Source organism: Acartia tonsa, chromosome 5 (genome assembly GCF_053477335.1).
Source record: "Acartia tonsa isolate MP-2025a chromosome 5, ASM5347733v1, whole genome shotgun sequence".
Taxonomy (NCBI): Eukaryota; Metazoa; Arthropoda; class Copepoda; order Calanoida; family Acartiidae; genus Acartia; species Acartia tonsa.
In genome coordinates, this window is record NC_137264.1 from 10,939,724 (window position 1) to 10,964,473 (window position 24,750).

The following is a 24,750-nucleotide window of genomic DNA, read 5'->3' on the forward strand; positions in this document are numbered from 1 at the left end:
TGCAACCTGGGAATTTGTAGGAGGGTTGCATCCGCCCTGCTTCAGCAGGCAGCTCCGATGGACAAGGAACAGGCATGGTTAACATAGTCTGTGGACAGCATTTTAACTTTGAAATAGAAGAAGAACATCTCAGCTATGCTTTCACAAAACTAAAAAAGAATTTATGTTTTGTAAAAGGATAATATAAAAATTAAAATATAAAATTTTAAAAGAATAGATGATAAAATAAGTTTGTAAAGTATTACACTATGGAATAAACTTGGAGCTTAAAACATAAAATACATATACAATAATAAATTTACCTCTGGGGGTATATTAAGTTGCCTGGGTTGGTAATTTTACTCAAACACACTGCGCTCGTAATGACTAAAAAGGAAAAGAGCATGCAGTTATAAAAAAAAAGAATTTTTTTTTTAAAATTAAATATTTTTTCTTTTCTTTTTTATTAAAATTTAACTATCTCTGGGTATTTGAATTTGAATTTTTCTTTATTAAATATTTACCAGAGAAGGGTAAGAAGGCTGCTATGCCAACATAAAACATCAGGTACAGCACAACAAACATCTAAATTGAATAATATGTTTAGGCTAAGATTTTAATGATATAAAATTAATGATAAAAAAATACATTTTTGTTTGATTATTACCTAATAGGTACACAGTTAACAATTATTTGACCAGCTTTTCAGGTACACAGCTTGTAGTCTAAATATTGATTTCTTTAAGGACACAGTAACAAATTATTAAAAAGTTTATAAATGTTCTTTTAGGTAGGTACTATAGGTAGTTACCTTGATTCTTATGCAACCAAGCACTTCTTGCAATAAGATAGATTAATTTAATGCAGCTACACAATCTTTCATATGGCAGTCACATTCTAAATTAATAACAAAATTTGATAATTGATCAATTGAATTAAAAATTAAGGAATTTTTGTATTACATTTTTTTATAAGAAAGCTTACTTTTCATTTTCCTCCTTGGTCTTGAGCCAGCTATGGAACATGAGGTGGCTACACGGAGTTAAAAATTGAATTATCTTTCTGAAATGGTTTGATAAGTTTTAAAATTTTGCTTAATATTTTTTGTAATTTAAACAGAAAGAAAGAAAATATATAAAATAATTTTACTATAACATCTTCATGGTACAGGCAGGATTACAGGTACAGATGAATAGTTGACCAGGAGGGGTACTCGTTTTCTTTCCTTAACATTGAATTTTTAGGTTTGTGGCTTAGCCAGCACAAGTCAAGAACCGAGAAATTTTCAAGATTTTTGACGTTTCTGACATCTTAAAATCTACCACGATCCACTTTGTTGGAATACTACAGCCAAGTCAGCTGGGATAGAGAGCTCTAGTCTTTTCTAGTGTTTTCATTAGGTATCTGATAGTATCTCCAGCAAGTTTCATTAGTCCATCTCACCTACAGATGGGCTGAGGTCAGATTAAGTAGGCCCAAGTCATAAATCCACGGTAATTTATCTGCGCAATTCGAATCTGCCTTGTTGAACATATGCGCGGCCAGCTCGGCGTACACGTCCTCTATCGCCCAAAGATTTTCATGGGCAAAAAGGTCATTACCTAAGCTTTTTATAGTGGGGTCAAACGTCCTGATTGGTCAAGTAGTTTTGGCGCTATGACCGTTTTAAAAAAGTCCGGATTTATGTGGCGCACCCTGTATATATATCTGTCTATTATTCTATCTATCTATCTAGTATATTGACACTATATTGACACTATCTATCCATCTGTCTTTCTATCATCATATTTATCTATCTATCTATCTAGTATATTGACACTACTAGGTTCTTTCACAAATATCAACATTATGCAACAAATGTTAGGTAAATTAAAATATATATCTATCTTTGTATGTCTTTTCCAGTGTTGTGGATCCGCATTGATTGTATGCGGATCCGGATCCTCCAAATTTGGTCAGTGCGGATCCGGATCCTTGCGGATCCAGATCCGGATCCTTGACAATAAAAATAAAATCACCAAATTTTAAAAAAAAATATTTATTCTTTAATCTCGAAGTCAAAAATACTTTTAATTTTCAAGTCTGAACCTAAACCTTAAAGATTGGCTCTCATCAAGAGAATGTATGAGATTATGTCCTCCTTGAGCCGGTAAGTGACTATTTTATAAAAATTTAGGTAGATTTTTTCATAAGTTTATACCCCAGGATCCGGATCCGCATTTTTTTTGCGGATCCGGCGGATACGGATCCTTGGACTCAAAAATATGCGGATCCTTGCGGATCCGGATCCACAACTCTGGTCTTTTCTATCATTATATATATATCTATCTAGAATTTTTTAAGACCGAGAATTTGATTTCTTGAAAATTCATCAACATTTAATTTGGTTATTAATACAACTTTTTTACTGGATAATATTAAAATAGACAAAGTAACCCTTCAAATATATATTTATTTCTCGTATAGGATAGGAAAAAACTATATCTAGCATCGTAATATATCCAGCTTTCTACGAATATAAAAATGTACAATCATAAGATTAAAACCAGTTTTTTTAGCCCGTGCCTTCGGCACCTCGGGGCTAAAAAACTGGTTTTAATCTTATAATTGTACATTCTATATCCGCGGAAAGCTGTTTATAATACGATGCGAGAAATAACTATTATCCATTCATTTAACCTAATCATCCAACCATGTAGCTATTATTCTATTGGCTAGCGGGCACGCTTTTTCTGGTAGTGAATTATGGGAGGGTGTTGGCACCCTTGCTTGGTCAGTATTTCTATCTTTCTTTTTTTCCATCAATTTAACTATTTACCAATATTCGTATATATTCTATTGAAATGTGTTTGTACATCCATATTCCATTATTTAGAATGGAGTATGAGCGACGAGGTAAAGCAACAAGATCGTGTCTTCCTGATAAGTTGTATCGCTGAAACAGGGTTGGAGGGCAGATGTGCTGCTTTCAAATTTTTCCAGGTGAAATTTAAATATTGATGGCGTAGTTGTTCTAAAGTCAGTAGGTATGTATGTCTGTATTGTTACAAGGAAGATTTTACTTCTGTTAGAAAAAATTTAATATTCTCAACTTCTATGTATATTTTATTGGATTTCGAAATTTTTAAATTCCTTCCCCCTTTCTCCTCCCTCTTCTCTGAACATTCCTAAAATCTTCTAGACGTCTCAAGGGGCACTTGAGGAAAAGGGAAGGGGGGGAACAAACCTTCACTTTCCATTTAAGTTTTTAAAAGAAAAGTATAAAATATTTTTGATAAGTATTTTTTTCAAAGGGTTATATTGCATGAAAGAGTGGTGGTACCTTCCCCTAAAATAATTGTAAACCTTCCCTGCACCTATATTTAGGCAGTGGTTATTAGCCAGACACACAGGTACACATCATGATACTTCTATGCAAGAGATGTAACTAAGGTTGCTGTGGTACTAATATTGATTCATTTGTAGGATAACTTCGCCGAGCTGAACAAACAGTACACCAGCGGAAGTCTGTTGAAAAGACTGATTATGGGTGTAATCAAACATTTCAATACCTCACAAGATCTTGACAATATCATACAGTTTTTCCAGGTAAAGTATTGTTGTTCAAAGATAAATTGCTACATTTTAGGAATTAAATACGACCCGACCATAGAATGATGAATCATTGAAAAGCTCAGAATGATATAGATATGCAATCGTTCAAAAATCTGGAATATTCCTATTGTGAATCAGTGGAAATTGGCTCATTTTTCGACATGCGGGGCTATTCATTTACCCTAACATAACCTGACCTAACCTAACGTAATAAACATACAAACGAACCCCCTCTATATTTTCAATTTATTGGGGGAATTACCAAAAGGGTAAGAGGGCATTACTCATTGCCTTAGCCAAGATTACTTATCAATTGAAACTCAATGGGCCCCTTGGTTTTGTTGCTTTAGCACTTTTTATGCGATAGCGCCCGCCTTTCATATTAATCTCATTGTATTTTAGAATAACCACGTGGCAGGAGCCCAGCGAACTATAGAACAATGTACAGAGGATATCAGAAATCTTATCCAGGCCAGAGAAAGTTCACAGGTAGCTTATTCTGCACTACATAGCCTGGCCAAAAAATGTCCAATCGAACACTATAAGATAAATGTTGTAACAACCTGTTAGATTATAAAAAGAACAGTAAACGTAAAATGTTACGATAGAGTAAGAGAAATTGTTAAGAAACTGTAGACAGCCAGAGAAAAAGGGGACAATGGGCTGTTTGTTGCACTAGTCCCCAAAGTTTTACAATAACGTTTTCTTAATAGTTGGCTTAACAACTAGACTTTTTAAATTTTGATGAGTTGGTTCAATGGTTATATGTTCAAACGTTTTAACCATTAATTTTGATCTACAGAATGGGTAATTTTGTGTATCATCATTGGGGATGTACATCAATTTATCGGCCATTGTCTTATCCCTTCAGATCCCTGATAGACAGCAGAAAAAGAAACTGCGTAGATACTTTATTGTCCAGACAGCGCAGTGTCTGTAGAGTTGGGACATTCAAAAAGCAATTTTTTAAAATTTATTATCATATTTGTATTTTAGGATGAAATATTGAGATATCTGACAGAAAAGTTCCCAGCCGAAGATTCAGACAAGACTGCCAGCTTCTTGACAAGAGCTAAAAGAAGAAGTCTTAACACGAGCTTTGATAAAGCTGTTCAAAGAGTTTAAAATGTTTCCATTTTTATAAATGGATTTATAGTATTTTTTTGTGAGAATTGCCCACTTACCCAGAAATCTTAACTTGATATACATCCCCAGTACAAATGAAAGAAAAATTGTTAATTTTGTATTTTCAGATGTAAAAAGGGTTCCATTCCCTAAAATGGTTTGTGGGAATATGGAGCTAGAGGTGGAAACTCATAAATCTCCATGGGATTCATTGTATCAACCTGAAAAGGTATATATACTCTTTGCTAGGGAGGGAGGGGACATTGGGTTGATAAATGTTAATGATTGCCCCGTAGGGTTAGGAAATAGGCCCCACAGGGGCTAGAAATAGGATAAAAGCTGCTGTAAAAATACTACGAAACCTTCAACTTTCTTTTCTTTCTATGATCCACGTTTTTTTATTAATAGTTATTATTAAGAATCATTACAAACTCTTTGTACTATTTAGAATAATTATAATGTCTTTGTATTATTTAGATTTATTACAAACTCTTTGTATTATTTAAGATCATTACAAACTCTTTGTATTTTAAAGACTTATTAAAAATCTTTCTCGTATTCATTCGAATCCGGTGGATAGGAACCGGTTCTTATCCATACGAAAAAACTATGTCTAGCATCGTATTATAAACCGCTTTCTACGAATATAAAAATGTACAATCGGCACCTCGGAGCTATAAAAACTAGTTTTAATCTTATAATTGTACATTCTATATCCGCGGAAAGCCGTTTATAATACGATGCGAGAAATAACTATTCTCGTATTCATTTGAATCCGGTGGATAGGAACCAGTTCTCATCCATACGAAAAAACTATGTCTAGCATCGTATTATATCTAGCTTTCTACGAATATAAAAATGTACAATCATAAGATTAAAACCAGTTTTTTCGGCAAAAATTCTATATCCGCCTAAAGCCGTTTATAATACGATGCGAGAAATAACTATTCTCGTATTCATTCGAACCCGGTGGATAGAAACCGGTTCTCATCCATACGAAAAAACTTAACTATGTCTAGCATCGTATTAAATCCAGCTTTCTACGAATATAAAAATGTACAATCATAAGCGGAAAGCCGTTTATAATACGATTCAATAAATAACTATTACTAACTTTTTGTTTTATCAGGTTGAGGAATCTGTGAAAGTGTTGAAGAACAGCATAATTGGAAGCAGAAAACAGAAGGAGCGAATCATAGAGGAGCGTCTGCATTGCAGGCTTCTTAATATTCTTGGGGATCCAGATGTTTCTACCAGGTAGGTTTTGCCAGAGAGATAGATGGGGCAATAGGCTCTTTATTACACTAGTCCCCAAAGTTTTACAATAACGTTTTCTTATTTGTTTGCTTAACAACTTTGGGTAATTTTACTGAATATTATTGATTGATTTATTAAGTTAAGTGTTCAAAAATTTCAACCACTAATTATAATCTAAGAAGGGGTAATTTTGTGTGTCATCGTTAGGGATGTACATTGTACATCAATTTATCGGCCATTGTCTTATCCATTTAGATCCCTGTGTTTAATATACATAAAGTTTTTACTTCTTCCAATATTTAAACATTTTTTAAATTGCTGTCTTGTTAATTGAATCTCTAAAACAGTGGTCTCTAAAAAGTGTGTGTTAGACTTTTTCAATTGAAAGTTGTAGGATGTATATGTCTGTCCAAATAAACTTGTGTAACGATCTCCACATTTTGGTTGGGATTCTCAATTTAGATTTTAAATTTTAGAAAATATTAAGTAGACGTTCTATGGAATTTTTATGTCTTTACTTGTGTATTTACTTTTTACATTTTAAAAGGGTATCGGCTTTCATGAAAACTATTCTTGATACGTGTTTTAAAACAAACCGCCTTTTAAACTTAAAAGTAATATAAATTGTTAGGGAATTTTCTTTGACCCAAAAATTAACACAACTCGTTAACATGCAAAGAAAGCACTCCCAGACAAATGTTGCTCAATCAGAGGGCTGTATTATGATCAAGTCATCCCGCCATTTATATTCTAATATTTAACTACATTATTATTTTAGTGTAAAGATCAATGTTGTTCATATTATCTACTCATTGTCAAAGGTATGTAAATGTCAGTAGCATTGCTATTTTTAAAAGCGAAGCTTTTCTATAATTAAGGTCGGTCCATCCGTACGTCCGTAACGGATAGCTTTTTTCGTTAATTTAGGCAAGTGAGAATTGTCCTATCGATTTCAAATTTTGCATGGTGATTCCTTTAATAGTTAGGTACGATTTAGAAAGCGTAGCAACTCTATAATCACCACCAAAATGTTCGTACGTCCATTTTAAACATGTAGATTTTTTTTTACTTTTTTAACAACAAATTTTTATGTGATCTAATCATCCGATTGGTCTGATTTTTGGTGTATTGATTCCTGAGACAACAAAGTATAATGTAATCAGCGAAGCAACTCTATAATCAAGTCCTAAAAATGTTAGTATGTCCATAAACATTATCCTGAAACAAGCATTTTCTCAACAAATTTACTTACAATTTTGCTTTGACTCTTATACATTTATATTATGATTATTCAGTTCTGACACTGTACAAGTGTTAATGTCCGTTTGTCATACCGCTTCAGTGCTTCGCTTTTATGGATGTTGACATCCTTGTTAAATTTACTTTCACAAGGCTTTCCCATGGATTAAACTATAAACTTGGAATTTTAGAGTAGAACAGTAGAACAGGAAAGTAGAACAGGAGGAAAACGTTAAACTTAAAACAAACAAACACAGAAAACTAATGTAAATAACCATTTTTTTTTTAACGAATATAGACCATGAATCATTTACCTATTAAGAAAGTAAAGAATGCTCTAGTAAGTAGGTATCACATTTAAATGTTTTGAATTATATTTTATTATTTTTTAGCAATAAAATAATTCACTTACATAAAATTACTTGGTTCTTAAGGGTGTGAAAAAATAATGCGTAACCTTGTAAAATTGTGCAGCTTGTGTAAATAGTAGATAAAGGCTATGCATATCGACAAAAGCTCTAGTTTTGGGAAACATAAGTAACATTTTTGTGCTATTTGTAGTTCAGGAGCTATGTAGAAAAATGTAAATCTAACTGCTTTGCTACTAATATTAATGGATAGAATCACAATTATTTTTCTATTTGTAGAGCCGAGACCTGACTGTAAATTATTTATCTGATCAAAGCATAATCCAACTTCTACTGAATGGGATACTTAGTCAAGACATTAAGGAATATTAACAATTTTAATTACTATATTTGTAGGGTATTAGATGATACGATAAATTGATAGGGTAAAGCGGGGCGACCTCGGGTGCGAGGCGAAGCCGTTAATTAATAATGAAATTTTTGTGAATTTTTAGGGTACTTATTGGGTCTCAAAGTCGGATGAAAAAATTTTTTTTTGGTTTTTTATTGAAGGTCGAAGAAATTTAGGTTGTACAAAAACTGGTAAGAGCTAGAGCTTAGACGTCTTCAGGGGACTTAATAAGCATCTAATGGGCTATCCATTTCCGTTGAAAACTTAAAAAAAGCTTGTATAGTTTTTCAGAAATTTACCTTTTCTGAAGCGGGGTGAAGTAAGTTTTTGCATTTTTATACTTTTTGCCCCAAGAAGTAATTTTAAAAAAGTATTTCTGGTGCTGCCACTTTATGTGAAGTAGTTTCCCCAGAAAATTTTTTTTTTTTTTGGGGGGGGGGGGAAATTTTCATTTTTAAGAAAATAGCTTAAAACCATCACAGGACCAATAGGTATATACCCTGAAGAGTAGAATTCGATTGGTTCAGTGGTTACCGAGATCTTAAGGGACGTACGGACAGACATCATTCTAATTTGTATTATAGATTACACAGTTCCTTATAAAGATTTAAATTGTAGACCAATGCAATCGAGCTAAATAAGATGCTTATTTTTCATTTCTGGCTACCAGAAAATCCGCACTATCATGATAAGAAAAGCAAAGATTATAAAAAAAAACATTTGAACATGTGTTTAACTAGGAGAATCATGTCGGTTCAGTGGAGATATTAAGCTACAGACATTCTGTTTATATAGAGATTTCTTAAATTTGTATTACATCAAAGATCTTTGCTACTATAAAAAAAATCGTTCTTGGTAAAAACTTTCTTGTAATACAATGTTCTTTTCCAACCCATTATCTTTGTTTTTATTCACTTAAATGAATGTAAGAAAAATTTACGTTCCAAACTTTGTTTACAGAATAACAAAAGAGAAATGAGTACACAGTATTATGTTTCTTCTCAGGAATTTGGGATTCTGAGAATTGTATTAAAAAATCTCTCCATTACTGTACAATTTATCTATTAAATTGATACTTTTACCTGTGTGATTACCATCTCGTGGAAATGCGGAATGGTACTTTTGAATTCGTATGTTTTAATAATAATTAGGAAGTTTCCCTCAAAGTGCATTGTCGAGAAAAGAACCCCTCCCCCCCCCCCCCATTTTCAGGCATATCCTGAGCTTGATCTTTAAATCACCACTAAAATGATTTAAAGATCAAGCTCTGAATATTTTATTTATCCTTTTCTTAAGGTTTTTGCCGATTTCCATTTTATAGAAAATATTTTCCAGTTTGGCGTCGAAACTGATTAATATCCGGTGGATAAGAAGCAGTTCTAGGCCACACTGAAAAATCATGTATCGTATCTTATTATATCCAGTTTTCTACGAATATAAAAATGTACAATCATCTTATTAAAACCAGTTTTCAGCATATCGGGGCTATAAAATTGTTTTAAACTTATAATTGTACATTTTTATACCCGCGGAAAGCTGTTTATAATGAAATACTATTCTTCCTCTCGTTTCCTTTTTGGTGTTTATGTGTTCTAATGGCGATTATGTGTACCTTTAATCCCTGTGTTTTAGTGAAGTAAAGATATCATTTGTATTCAAATGAAGTGTTAATGTTTCCCTAGGGTCTCTAATACACTCAAACACACAAGGACGATGTTGAGCCAAGTTTCAGGAAATGAAATGGTACTTATGGATTTATTATTACTTGGATGTTACAACAGATTTTCATGTTCTATGGTGAAACTTGCTGCGGACTAAATTAACTTTACCCAGGGTGGGGAAAAACCCAGGTTTTTTTTAAAAGCCAAGCCCAACCCAACCCGTAAAAACCCTGGGTTTTTAAGGTTTTTTGAAGGGGTTTTATTGGGTTTTTAAAAAAAAACCTGGGTGGTTTTTTTTGTGTGGGTTTTTTGTATGCCCACCCTGACTTTAAAACAAAAATTATTATTATATTAAATGAAAAATTAGTTGTTATAAATATCATCTTCCTTGTTTTAAATTATAAATTCTTAAGTTATTGTTAACTAGAGAATACAAAATACAGAAATGAACTCATTTCTAACTTTCCTTATTTAATTTCCTAAAGATATTTATTTTGTAAATCTTTTTTACAATTCGTATTTATCATAGAGGATGGGGACATTAAGCTGTAAATTGCACTAATACCTAAAGTTTAAAAACCTCTTTCTCGTATTCATTCGAATCCGGTGGTTAGGAACCGGTTCTCATCCATACGAAAAAACTATGTCTAGCATCGTATTTTATCCAGCTTTCTACGAATATAAAAATGTACAATCATATTCATAAGATTAAAACTAGTTTTAATCTCATAATTGTACATTCTATATCCGCGGAAAGCCATTTATAATACGATGCGAGAAATAACTATTATCTCATTCTCCGACAAAAAAGCTTTTAATTGAATTTTTATTGGTTGGTTCCAAACTAATAGTGTCTACATTTCAATTCAATAAGGAGTGTTTTTTTCATAAGTAATATATATCAATGTACCTTATCCTTTAGATCCCTGGTATTTAATAAATGTAAATAGTGAAGCAGGTTTTTGAAGATAATTTTAAACCAGGACAATAATGTGCATTATTTTTATACTAGTGGCTTCGCCCCTAGCCTCTAGGGGCTTTGCCCCAAGAGGTTTAATAAAACCAATTTTTCTTATTTTAGATTTAAAAGAAAAATTTAAAAAAAAATTTGGGGGGGGGGGTTTTGGGGGGGGAGGGTATTTTTCCTTTTTTAGGGGGGTTGGGGGTGTACTGTCCAACCCCCCAAAAAAATAGTTATAAAACTTCCTGGGACCTACGAGAAGCTACCCTGTAAAGGAGAACCCGATCGGTTCAGCGGTTAGCGAGATCCTTCGCTACAAACAGACAGACAGACAAACATCGTTCTACTTTGTACTATAGTAATTCAATAAAAGGTGAGAATGTTTTAAGACAAAATATTCAAAGACATTGTCGATATACAAGGGAAGATATTATGTTACAAAAAATAAACATTTTAAATCTAAACAAAAAACCATGAAATTTAGATACATTTAATTTTAAAAAGTAGATATTAGATACTAATTTTGCATAGGAATAATATTGTTAAAGCTTAAACCAGATAAAAGAGGCGACGTGTCTACTGTCTGAAGACGTTGCCCTCTTTAAATTAACATGACAGATAGATAACTCATATTGATAAGACCTAAATCATTACAAATTTTAAAAGAAATAGATTAAATAGATATATATTAGATAACATTGTTAATATCTGAGCCAGATGAAAGAGGCGTGTCTGGTGACCTTGGCATCCATTTTTGAAAACCTGGAGGGCGGAGTTGAAATTCTTTACTCGGATAATCTCATTCTAGCTCATCTTTTAAGGAAAGTCTTTTTCACATTTGGTCTATGAAACAGTGATGGTTAAATTAATCTACAGCCCTTTCTTCATCAGGGGGATTTATCTTAAGATTTAATAGATAAATTAAGATCATTGTACATAATCATGGTGACTGGAACAAGGTTGACAACATCAATAAATAGCGAATAATGAATAAACATGAGAATAATGTGATTGAAAAGAAATGTTTACATAGAAGCTATAGATAAAAAAATCACAAAATCTTTCATTTATGATTAATATTGAAATGTTTGTAGCATGACTTACAGACCGACAGACAAAGGAAATTATATACTGAAAGCTCATTGGTACAGGAAATATCAAAAAAAGGTTTAGCTTTATATCTTGATTATAGCAGAATTTTTCTTTTTGCTAATTCTGTTTCCTTCAGACAAACAAAAAGACATTTGGAATATAATTTGCTTTGCTCCTAAAATATTTTTACTGTTTAAATGAAAGGACTTCATGAATAAATTATAGTTTAATAAGCTGTTCAACCACGTGTTGTATAGCTGTGTGCAATCTTTTGGTCAAATGTTGTCGCTCCCCCATCCAGCAGTCGAACCTGGTGGCCGCTGGCACTCTCGAGGCTTTGGCTAAGGTAAGTTGGAGAGTAGTCCTTTTTGTTTGAAACATTTGTATAAATGTACATTTTTCTTTAGGATTTGTATTACGAGCTCTCTAACCTTTTATTTTAGGCTATTGTATTATTTCACACTTGCCGCTGCTCCCCTAATATCTAGTGACTCTTTTTAATTAAACGAATATGGTAGAAAAATAGTTCAAAACCATCTTTAGGCCTTAATTTAAAAATTAGCATAAAACTATCCAAGGACCTCTGTGAAGATTTTCGACAAAGGAGAACTGAATCAGTTCAGTAGTTATTAAAATATTATGCTAAAAAATACTTTTTAATTTTTATAATGGAATCTTATTTTCAGGCATTAAGTTCGCCAGTATACGAGGCCCAGCTTGCAGCACTCAAATGTCTTGCTCTTCTACTTTATAAGGAAATTACATTCATTTATCATAATATTGATGAATAGTAACTTTACCTCTGAAGGCGCCAAGAAAAACTTAAGGCGGAATGGGAGAGGGGTTAAGTCGACCATCCACTCTCTTATTTTCATGAAAATTTTTAAGGAAATAGAAAGATTTTTTTGGGTGGGTTATAATTTTCCAAGTGCGAAATCTCTCGGGAGGTTGGAGTTAACCTCCACCAAAATAGGTAGAAACCTTTCCTGGACCCATAATAATATTCATTGTATAGGAGAACCAAAGCAGTACAGCTGTCTTGAGCTACATACAGACACACAGAAAGACATATCCTATTATTCTTAAATAAGGATTAAAACATGAAATTTCTTCATAGTTACCTGTGGGTATAGAAAATAAATGTAATAAATATTAGAACGATGTTGGATGCGCACGTTGTCTAACAACCACCAGTGACGAAGGGAAGCCTTTACCTAGTCTTATAATACAGGAATACTTCAAATTACTAGTTTTTGTAGCATAGCTACTCTATTTTTATGTATCCATATTTTGTTAAGCTACGTTCATTGATTTAATCTAAGTTTTTTGTCTTGAATTTGTTTTTAGAAAACTAGGGGTTTATTAAAGCAATAAAATATAGTTCACCAATATGGCTTCGAAACCTATTAATATCCGCTGGATTAGAACTGGTTCTCAGCCATACCGAAAATCGTGTATAGCATCTTATTACAGACAATTTTCCACGAATATCAAAATAAAAATCGTAAAACTAAAACTAGTTTTAATCTTATAATTTTTCTTTCTGATATATGCTAAAACCTGACCATAATACGATGCGATAAGTAACTATTCTGTCGTTTTATCTACTTTTTATGCATGTACATGAAAAACCAGACAGAATCTTTATGATTTTAAAAAAGCATAAGTTTTCAAGAAACTAATCAAGCTTAATCTAGCAAACTGTCTAATGATAAGGGTTCTATCATAAGTTCATAACCCACAAAGTACTATTAATAAGATAATAGGTTAAATATATTTTGAAGTATCTTTATTCAGTACACTTGCCGAGATTATGAAGAAAAAATAGAACTGGAGGCCTGCAGGGTTCTTACCTATATGTACAGGTACTAATCTTCCTTTGCATTACAACTTTATGTGAATTTCATGATTAATCAGGGATCTAAAGGGATAAGACAAACTTAAGAACTTAATACTTTATAAAGGGGGGAGGCGGATGTGCCACTTTTTGAAACCGAAAGTAAAAACGTGCATGATCTCAGCCCATAAAAGAGTTACAACTCTAAAATTCGCCACAGCAGTTGCTTTTGTGGAGAACAACATGGAACAGTGAAAAAACGGCGGCGGACCCGCCGCTCCCGCCAAAAACCGCCGTTTCCCGCCGAATTTTTTTGCCTTTTTTTCACCAAATTAGACAGTTCTCAATCATCTGAGATAAATTTTTTTTCTCAAAAAAAATTTCCCCTTATATTTTCACGTGACACTTGTAATATTTCAAACATGTCAATATTGAAAATAAATTGCAAGTGTAAAATCTTACAAGTGTCAAGTGAAAATAAAAGCGAAATTTTTATGAAAAAAGTTTATCTCAGATGATTGAAAATTGTCTATTATGGCGAGAAAAGGCAAAAACAAAATTCGGCGGGAAACGGCGGTTTTCAGCGGGAGCGGCGGTTTGCCGCCGTTTCTTTACAGTTCCATATTGTTCTCCACAAAAGCAACTGCTGTGCCAAATTTTAGAGCTGTAACTCTTTTATGGGCTGAGATCGTGCACGTTTTACTTTTGGTTTCAAAAAGTGGCACATCCGCCCCCCCCCCTTTAATTTATTACAAGTCCCCAAAGTTGATAAGCTAACAGATAAGGAAACTAGTAACTTTTTAACCACTTATTTGACGCTACAGAAGGGGTAATTTTGTGTATTCTCATTGATGATGTATAATTATATCAAATTATTGGCTATATCTTATCCCTTTAGATCCCTGAGTCCTTTGCCTCTCAATCAAACATAGCCTAGTATAAAATAGCTACGCTACTACAAGTTGTTATGTTGTAGGCAGAGAGAGGGGACAATGGACTGTTATTACATTAGTCCCCGAAGTTTTAAAATAACGTTTTCTTATTAGTTGGCTCAACAGCTTTGTTGGCTTTAGTGAATTGGGATTGGTTGGTTTATTAAGTCAAATGTTCAAACAGTTCAACCAATTATTTTACGCTACAGAAGGGGTATTTTTGTGTATCATCATTGTGTTTAAGGTGTGAGGTAATGGACAATGAACGTCTGCTGGTGTACCGAGTCCTACCCACCCTGGTCCGGCTAACCAAACCTCAAGAACCTGTGGAAACAAGGAACAGATATTGATCATTTCATTTTAGAACCTTTGTCTTTATGTCACAAGGGGCAATTTATAACAATAGGTTACGTTGCGTTACGTTTAAATCACAAAATAAAAGAAATTAATCGAAGCTCTGTAATCAATACAAGAAACTTCATTCGAAAAGGTTAGTAGGGGAGCATAAAAATAGCCTAAAACCCTCTCTAGACCCATGTAAACCTTCCCTAATATGAAAAAACCTTACTACTTAGAGGTTTTTACTATAACGATATTCTTTTTTACTATTAACTACCATCTTAGAGGTTTTACTATAACGATATTCTTTTTTACTATTAACTACCATCTTTTAGTAAACTACATCCAACTATATATTTATTATTGTAAGAATATTTTCATTGTTTTTTGGTTAAAAAATACGTTTTAATGTAACTAAGTATATCATGATCAATTTTTGTAATTAGAATTCAAGCGGCTGAGACTTTGGCTTATCTTATTGAGGTAGGAATTTTTTTTTGTATTTGTACTGTTTGGTTTTATATATGTATGGTTGGCCGCGGTTACGTAAATGATAGAATTCATGCTACGGGGTATTTTTAAAGAATATTTTTGGTTTTAGCTTTTGCAATTTTACTGAACTGCAACTTTATATCTAAGCTCAAGTTTTACTAAAATAGTTCGCAAGAAAATAGAACTACACTATTTTTTTCATAAAAAGAAAATTTAAACAAAATATTAAGTATCCACTCACTGTTGAAACTAAAATGGTCTCTATTGTAGCTGTTTCTAAAATAAAGTTACATTACTAAGAACAGCAAAATGTTTTCTTTTAAATAAAGTTTTTCTAACAAATCTTTTACTACCTATAGTAGGTATTAATTTTATTGGTTCTGTTTGCATAGGTCTCAAAAAACCTTGGTTATTATAGTCCTTAACTGTAATAAAAAGATTAGATAATAAAAATTGATCTTTAGCATGTAAATTGAAAGAAATTAATACCTATTTAATTTACACCAAATTTTATATCATAAAGTATTAACTAGTAATTTGTGTATGTGTATATCCTTTTAAGGGAAGTATAGTATTGGTCTCAGCACTAGCCTGATTAATAATTGTCTGTGGGATGGGGGGTAATGTACATGGGGGGGCAAGCGTCTAGGGGAGAAGCCACCTGTATTTAGATAAAGAAGATTAAAAAATAATTACTACTTTAATACATAGCTTTGCTTCCCTACAATGAATGCACGTCCATTTTTATATCCCCCCCAGTTCTGACCATTATAATTTAATACTTCATAAATTATGCCATTTAATACAAATGTGGTTCAACCACAGAAAACAGGGATAAGACAATGGATGATAAATTGATCTCACCCCTAAATTATTTTTATTTGTGGTTTTAGTAAATAATTGACTGGGGGATTGAAAGGTTTGAAAGTTAATTCATTCATAATTGTCTTTTCCCTCCTGACATCTTCTAATATAAACCTATTTATTCTATGGTTGAACACTCAAACATTTTAAACAGTGAAATAAGTACTACTTATAAAACTCGGTGAAAGCTTTCCTTCAAGCACGCTTTTAATCTTCTATTACAGCTACTTTTAATTTTTTTGATTGTTTTATTATACTTCAGGGGTGTATATTCTACATGGGATCCCCGGCTCAGGGGGGGGGGGGGGGAAATAAATGTAAAAATTAAGAAAACTGGAAATATTTTTTCCATTTCCCCCCCTCCTTAGTGAATAAAAAATAAAAAAAATGTGTGGTAGGAGGGATAAGATAAATAAAATATAGAGTCCTTTAAATATTTTTCTATTTTCCCCCCTACATGGTGAGAAAAAACTAGGGGAGGGAAAAAAATAACAAATTTTGTAGCTGGGGAAAAAAATAAATCTTGTGCAGAATATACACCCCTGTTATACTTGTTAGTTTAAACTAGCAGAATCTAATCTTAATTTTGATCTTTTGAGGGGTAAATTTGATTATTATCATTGAGGATGTACAAAAAATAAATCTACCAATATGTCTTATCCCCTAAGATCCCTGAGTGGATAGCCATTACAGTAATATCTTTAACTGCAGAAACTAAATGGAAGTCAGGGAAGGGAAAGGTTTTCTGAATGAAAAAGGGAAAAGAAATTTGCGGGTAAAATCCGTAAAAGTGTGTGTTTTAAGGCTTAAAAATTAAATAGTAGTAGAACGATAATATTCACTAAATATGTGTAGGTATTTCTTATTGAAAAGAACTATAGACAAAAAATTTCAAAAAGTTGACACAAATTTTTATCGTTCTACAACTCTTTTTAACTTGAAACACACAACCTTTACGGATTTTACCCGCAACCTACCTTTCCCTTTGTTTACGGGCGTGAAGTTTGACTTTTAAGACTACAGGAATTTGAGGAATATTGGACTGCAATTAACTGTTCCTCAAAGCTTTATACACACGTTCTCTCTTTCGTTCTATTAAAAATTTTGCGTATGTTATTAAATCTTGATTGGGTTGTAGAAACCAGCATAATACAAATTAATCGTCCATTGGCTTATCCCTTCGAGATCCCTGTCAATATCTTTAACTGCAGCTTGGAAGGATATGATTATAAGGTACCAAATAAAAATTTTCACACTAAAGAATAGGGGCATAATTAACTTACCGATTATCTTCCTATCACTAGGGAAAATCGTAATATTTTGGTTCTATGAAATTCAAGCTGTTAAATATTTTCTTAATTAATGATTATAAAACTGAGCTAAAGGCGCGAACTAAAAAATTTCCCTTGTACTCATGAGCAAATGATAGATTTTTCTTAATTTTTACCTTTATAAGGGGGGGGGGGAGTATCAATTCTAAATTGTTGAAGCTCTTTATAGTGCCTATAATAAATGACGTCGTACAATACAAATTACCAATGATATGCCAATACACAGACTAAATTACCAATAACAGGCCAGTGTACATTTTCAATGACCAATAGTAGGCAAGTATGACGTCATTATTATACTCACTATAAAAAGCTTCTAATTTGTTACAAACCTAACATGATTGTAAACACTAAACCCGTATCCATGCGGGCATGTGATGCAAATATGATGAAAGGTTTTAACAAGGGATCAAAAGTGCAACCACATATAAGTGCAAATTTTACCCCTTTTTTGCGCATTTTTCTATGCAAATAAACAGGGATGATTATTTGCATTTGTTTTGTATATGTATTCACTTTCCTAAAGGTATCATCATGTTTTACACTAGTCCCCAAAGTTTTATAATACGTTTTTTATTCTTTGGCTTTACATCTTTAGAGACTTAAATTGAATTTTGATTGGTTGTTTCATTGAGTTGAGTGTCAAAACGTTTTAACCCCTAATTGTAATCTACAGAATGTTTAATTTTGTGCATAATCATTGGGGATGCACTTTGATTTATCGGCCTTTTTCTTTTCCCTTTAGATCCTTGGTAATCATCATTTCTATGTAAGCTTTAAAAAAATGGTTTAAGGCTTTTTTATTTTTAGAATAAACTCATGGGACGGTTTTAGTCTATTTTCTGGGGTATAAGAAACACTACGCGGATGTGTATTCCTTCGAAAAATAAAGGATAGGACAATCGACGAAAATTAATGTACATTCCCAATGATGATAAACAAAATTACTTCTTATGTAGGTCTACATTATTGGTGGAAAAGTTAAGGCACTGATAGTTTGAACCAACCAATCAAGATTTAAGAAAAATTTTAATTTTAAAGTCTATGAATGAGCGTGTTTTAAAACTGGTACTTCATCGATTGTAGCAAAGAACCGTCTGCAGGTAAAGCACAGAGTAGCTGCGCTGCTAGAGATGGCTGAAATTTGTTGTGCATCGATAATGATTACTTTACGAGCGAGTAATATACTTTGAGAGCTATCCATGAATAAAGAGACTAGTAAATTGCCATTTAAATCGTAAAAAACATGGAAGTGGCGGTTTCTTTATGTCACATATGGAACACAAACAATATTTAATCTACCCCTTTTTTTCTTTTTACATAATCATATTTCAATAATAATGTTAATGCTACGCTATTTCAATACTAGCGCCATCGCCCCTCGCATCTAGAGGCCTTGTATTCAAATGGGTAGGTAAGGACAGAAAAAATAAATAGCCTAAAACCATCCAGGGACCTATTTAAAGATTCCCAAAAAGGTAGAACTCAATCAGTATAGTATATAGTTATTGTAATTTTAAGTAAGAGACAAAAAACGCCTAATTCTTTCATGTTCACTCTTTCTTATTTTGCTTTTCCCTATATTTTTTAACCTAAGCAGGGGTCAATACGCCAAAACTTTTGTTTTTCACCATTATTGGCAAATTAAACTATTGGGGGGAGTATAATTTTTGACGGAGTTTTTAAAGTTTGAGGAAAATTTTTAGTAAAGTACACAGAGTAAAATAGATAGATATTCGAACATGCACTTGAAATGACTGTTTCTTATTTGAAAACAATTAGGTAATTGTCTTATATGAATAGAATTATTCCAAAGACTTCCAAGTTTGGGGTCAAAGGGGTGTTTTCCATCCTCAAACTTTGAAATCGCTTATTTTACCCCTCAACAGAAAAATATATGAGATTACCCTCCTCAAAAAAAGCTTTGGCGTCCTAGAAGCTATTTAACCTAAATTGTATTATTATTTTTCCTAAAGAGTTTTTTACGTGAAAATTACTGAACTCCCCCTGTTTATCTTAAAATATTTAAGAAAACGTTTGTTGTGTAAAAATATTTACTAGCATAACTAAGTTAAAACATATCTTAAAAGTTGTTCCTACAAACAAGCTGAAATCATTTAGTTTTTATAGCAAAGAATATTTATTCCTTGTTCATATTATAATCATTATCGGTCGTTATCTTATTATTTTTAAGCACAGGTACTCTAAAATTAGCAGAGGTATGTCCGACTGCCAATCACTGTGAAGTAAAATAAATATTTCTTTGTTCTTGAGTGTTTTTAAAAATTTGCTAGAATTTCAAAACACAGAATACCAAATTTTGTTTTAGTGATCTTTTAATTAAACTTTTTAATCAATATATTGTTGCATTTCTGTACTTATGTAACCTTTTCCTATAATGGAAAATCTTAACTTTTGTTGTTTTGTCAGCTATTGTAAACGGAAAAAGTCAGGGAATAGTTATTTCTCGTATCGTATTATAAACGGCTTTCCGCGGATATAGAATGTACAATTATAAGATTAAAACTAGTTTTTTTTAGCCCCAAGGTGCCGGAGGCACCGGCTAAAAAAACTTAAATCTATTCTAATTAAAAGCAACAAGATCTATGTGTGTGTGTGTTTTTGTCTGTAACATAATATCTCGTTAATAACGGAACCGATACGGTTCTGCCTTACAGTGAAGCTTCTCGTAGTTCCTTAGAAGGGTTAAAACTATTTTGGTGGTTACTAAAAAAAAAAGAGAAATCGGCCTTAGAAAAAATCCCCCCCCCCCCCCCTTAAAAAAAGAATATTTTTTTATTTTTGAAACAAAAATTAAAAATGGACGATACCGGTGTTTGCCAACCACCCCCCCCCCCCCCCCTAATTTTTTGTCTTCAATTTAATTATTCCATGACGAATTCAACCTCCGCCCTCCCAGCCTTTACCTCAAGTGCCCCTAGAGACAATGAAAAGTATTCTGAAAATGTAATATTTACCCCTGCATTAAGATTATTATTTGATTTCTAGTGTTTATATTCAGATTAGGTTGGTAATATAAAGGTGTTTTGCGATGTAACAATAATTAGTTTTATTAAAACTAGCCTTAAACTCATGAAATCCTTAATAAGTTAACAGGATCTGTGTGTGTACCGATTGATCTCTTCTCCTTATCAGGGTAGCTTCTCATAGGTCCCGGGAAGGTTTAAAACTATTTTGGGTAGGGTACCACCACCCTCCTAAGAGAAATAACAAAAAATCAAATTTCTGGTTAGAGAATTGAACGCAACATAGAAAAAATTATTTAAAGTGCCATTAGAGGCCTCTCGGGGGCGTAGCCGCTAGTACTTGATAAGTTACCTTAACACTGTTAATATCAATGGATAAGACAATGGACGATGAATTGATACATATTCCCAATGATGGATAAATAAAAATACTTCTTGGAATGTTTGGATACCTCTAGTTTAGGACCAACCAATCAAAATTCAATAAAAATATCCAAAGTTTTAGGCCAACAAATAATGTGCAAAATGATAATTTTGACTGTATTGTATTTATACTATTTCAAGATCAGTTTTGGCTTCCAATTTTAAGTAAGGGATATAAAACTGCAATTAAATATATCTGTTTTGAAATAGCCTCCTCAAAATAGTTTAATTAATATGTTTAGAAGTTATTTAGATATTAAGCTTCAGATAAAAAAACCTTACTACTTTATATAATAGGATTTTGCGATCATGAAACACTTTGCTAATATGATAATATGCGTAAGTGAAAGCACACTCTTGATTTTCTATGTACATATGTAGATTACTTATGTATGGATCTTAAGGCTTGAGACAATGAACGATAATACTATATACAATGATGATAAACAAATTTACCCCTTTTATAGTTTAAATTATTCAGTGGATACTACAATTTTGGAACCAACAAATAAAAACTCATTCAAAGTACACAAAGATTCTGATATAACGTAGTTATTTAACTTTGAGTACTAATAAATTTACAATCCAATGTCTCCTCCCTCCATGAGATTACTTATTTTCGCTACCTCACCGATATTTTTGAATACCAATTTACCGGCTCTTGGAAGGATAAAGAATCGGAGTTAGGAGGGAATGGAGGGGAAGTATAATATACTGGGGTTAGGGATATTTAAATTAGCTGAATTTAGAATAGTTGCTTTGTTATTAGTAGGGATACAGGGGACATTGGACTGGTTATAACAAGTTTTATAAACACGATCTTCGGGGACTTTTTATTGAATCTTGATTTGGTTGTAAAAACAACAATTTAAGTCTTTAGTAAATTTAGTAAGTGCATTTAATATATTGTTCAATGGAGGAATGGGAGAATAGCATAAAACCATCTCAAGTCATGAAAAAGCTTTTTTGAATTTTACAGTTAATTTACACTTCTATACTTTCAGGCTTTATTTCATCTTACCTAAGAATTTTGGATGGTAAATTGGTTTACATCCCCATTGTTGATAAACAAAAATATCCTTTCGAAGATTACAATTATTGGCGAAGAGGTTGGACACTTGTATTTAGAACCAACCAATAAAGTACATATTTTTTAAAGCTAACAAATAAGAAAACATGTTAATAAAACTTTGGGTACCATTATAGTTTACTGTGCATTGTCCCAGTCTTCCCTTGATTATTGCTTATTTTACCAATCTGTTTACCCCTGATATTACTATAACTATTAGGAGATGGGATTGTGTAAGGGGGGGGGGGCGGAAATTGCGCTTATCGAAACGCATTTTAGGATCTAAGACGCGTTAAAGAGATTTGCCATAAAAAGGGGAAGTGTGGGGTAAAGCATATAAGCACAGTTGTAGAAACTGCACGTTGTGTAGTTTTTTAAAAATAAATAGGGACCTTAAGAAGTAAGACTAGCAAGATAAATAAATGCGCATCCCCTATCATGATAAATCAAATTGCCTCTTATATAAACTGCGAACCAAAAAAATAGGCAAATCTGAATTTTCAAAATGGCAGCTTCATTATTCATTTGGGACGAATTTACTGTAAATATAATATGTAGATGCATCTTTTTGTTACAAGTTTCCACCGTTTATTTTTTTGTTAATCAGCACCAATGAAGCACAAGATCTCAAAAACAGCATTTTGGGTAAAAACTGGTGAACCAAAAAGATATGCAAATCCAAAACAAATCAATGGAAAAACGATTTTTTTTGCACTTTTCTTCTGTTTTAAAGATCGATTCTGATAAATTCACAATTTTTTAAGGGATTTATGCATTAATTATTATAAAATGTAGTATAAGGTAGAAAATAATGATTTTTTTAGATAAGAAATATTAGAAAAAAAGAAATTCATCCCCTATCACTTTAGAGGTCAGCTGCTGACCTCCAGTTTAATGGATATAGCCTAATACATGTTAAAGATATAAATTACCCTGAAAAGTATACAAAAATGCTTTTTAATGTGTTAAAAGAAAACATTTTAAAATCCTGATTTTGAGGATGATGTCCTTTCAGATGCTCCTATTGGTGATGATGGTGAGCCAAATGTTATCGAAGTACATGCCCATTACAACGACTTGTCTATCAACCTATGTACCATTTTTTGTAGTCATAGCATTCTCCACTGGAGCCTGCAGACAAGAAATATAAACATCTTCTTAAAACGACAGTATTTACCTTATGCATTGGAGTAATTAAAATTGAAATTTTTTTCTTTTTTAATACTGCTTGGCTGGAGGCTGCTATGAATACAGAAATTGGACCATAGTTCAATATATAAGTTGTCATCATGATCATGCACTTTGATAACATTTGGCTCACCATCACTACCCATAGGAGCATATTAAAGGCCATCATCCTCAAAATCAAGATTTTAAAATGGATTTTTTTAACACATTAAAAATCATTTTTGTATACTTTTGGGAGTAATTATTATTTTTAATATGTATTTAGCTTCATCCATAAGACTGGAGGTCAGCAACTGTCCTCTAAAGTGATAGGGGTCAAATTTCTTTTTTTCTAATATTTCTTATTTTAAAAAATCATTAATTTCTACCTTATACTACATTTCAAAACAATTAATGCATAAATCTCTTAAAAAATTGTTAATTTATCAGAATCAATCTTTAAAACAGAAGAAAAGCGCAAAAAAACGTTTTTCCATTGATTTGTTTTGGATTTGCATATCTTTTTGGTTCACCAGTTTTTACCAAAAATGCTGTTTTTGAGATCTTGTGCTTCATTGGTGCTTATTAATAAAAAATTAACGGTGGAAACTTGTAACCAAAAGATGCATCTACATTTTATATTTACAGTAAAATAGTCCTAAATGAATATTAAAGCTGCTATTCTGCAAATTCAGATTTGCCTATTTTTCTGGTTCGCAGTTTAAATAATATTAAAGTATCCAAAGTTTTGAATCTAACGAATGAGGATACATGTTTTAAAAACTATGGGAACCTTACCTACTCTCACCTCCCCAAGAAGCTTCTCCTGTGGGAACCAAATCGGTCCAGTGGTTAGCAAGATCTTTTGGTACAGACAGACTCACACAAACATTTAGAACGACATCCTATTTACAAGAGGATTAACATTACCAACATTCACCAAATATTTTCACTGTGTTTGAAAAAAGGGGATGAAAATATGTTTAAAGAATTTTCTTGTATCAGTTAAAAAAAAGTGTTTAGTGTTGTGGTTTTAGCGTTAGTGTTTTTATTTTAGTGTGTGGGGAGTGATAAAACAAACAAACGTTATTTTCTTTGCATATTATCATTAAGTTTGTAAGCGTAGATGCTCTATAAGGATTTAATGTCCGTATGAATTTAGTTACTTTGTCTAACTATTACTTTCTGTTTGTTGACGGATTATAAATTTTAGAAATAATCAAAAAAAAATTTATTTTGAAGTTTGTGTTTCTTAGATTTAATTAAAAATTTTAGTGGTTTTAGCTTTAGTGTTTTTATTTTAGATTGCAGGAGTGATAAAACAAACAAAAGTTATTTTCTTTATATATTACTTGCGGCTACGCCCCCTAGAAGCCTCTAGTGGCACTTTAAATGTTTGGTTTTTTGTTGCGTTCAAGTTTCTACGATATGTTGCGTAAGAGTCTCTTTATACGATACCTCGCAATGTTACGTAGGAGTTTCTATACTTAAAATAAAATTTCGATTTATTATTATTTCTCTTGGGAGGGTGGTGGTACCCTCCCCCAAAAAAGTTATAAACCTTCCCGGGACCTTAGAGAATCTACCCTGTTAAGGAGAACCCGATCGGTTCAGCGGTTAGCGAGATCCTTCGGTACAAACA

General features: G+C 32.4%; 3 protein-coding genes across 10 annotated transcripts in view; 2 read left to right on the plus strand and 1 right to left on the minus strand.

Annotated features, from left to right (window-relative positions):
* LOC145318726 (puromycin-sensitive aminopeptidase-like) overlaps positions 1–4,827 on the plus strand; it is a 34,624-nt gene extending 29,797 nt beyond the window's left edge. For 4 of the 5 annotated variants that reach the window (XM_080160209.1, XM_080160212.1, XM_080160213.1 and 1 more), the window contains 4 exons: positions 2,855–2,961; positions 3,445–3,567; positions 3,976–4,062; positions 4,570–4,827. In XM_080160209.1, the coding sequence (XP_080016335.1) occupies positions 2,855–2,961; positions 3,445–3,567; positions 3,976–4,062; positions 4,570–4,698 (446 nt within the window). In that variant the 3' untranslated portion in view covers positions 4,699–4,827. Of the gene's footprint in view, positions 1–1,804; positions 1,844–2,854; positions 2,962–3,444; positions 3,568–3,975; positions 4,063–4,569 lie in introns of all 5 variants that reach the window. The other variant, XM_080160210.1, reaches the window with a different exon arrangement.
* The window catches only part of LOC145318738 (uncharacterized), a 372,001-nt gene that overhangs the window by 95,691 nt on the left and 251,560 nt on the right, over positions 1–24,750 (minus strand). The window lies entirely within an intron of this gene.
* The window catches only part of LOC145319932 (armadillo repeat-containing protein 8-like), a 57,205-nt gene continuing 37,279 nt past the window's right edge, over positions 4,825–24,750 (plus strand). The window contains exons 1-11 of the mRNA XM_080162334.1: positions 4,825–4,927; positions 5,828–5,955; positions 6,734–6,776; positions 7,842–7,923; positions 11,291–11,394; positions 11,891–12,013; positions 12,354–12,420; positions 12,822–12,922; positions 13,465–13,532; positions 14,681–14,771; positions 15,220–15,258. Of these exons, the coding sequence (XP_080018460.1) occupies positions 4,853–4,927; positions 5,828–5,955; positions 6,734–6,776; positions 7,842–7,923; positions 11,291–11,394; positions 11,891–12,013; positions 12,354–12,420; positions 12,822–12,922; positions 13,465–13,532; positions 14,681–14,771; positions 15,220–15,258 (921 nt within the window). The 5' untranslated portion in view covers positions 4,825–4,852. The remainder of the gene's footprint in view (positions 4,928–5,827; positions 5,956–6,733; positions 6,777–7,841; positions 7,924–11,290; positions 11,395–11,890; positions 12,014–12,353; positions 12,421–12,821; positions 12,923–13,464; positions 13,533–14,680; positions 14,772–15,219; positions 15,259–24,750) is intronic.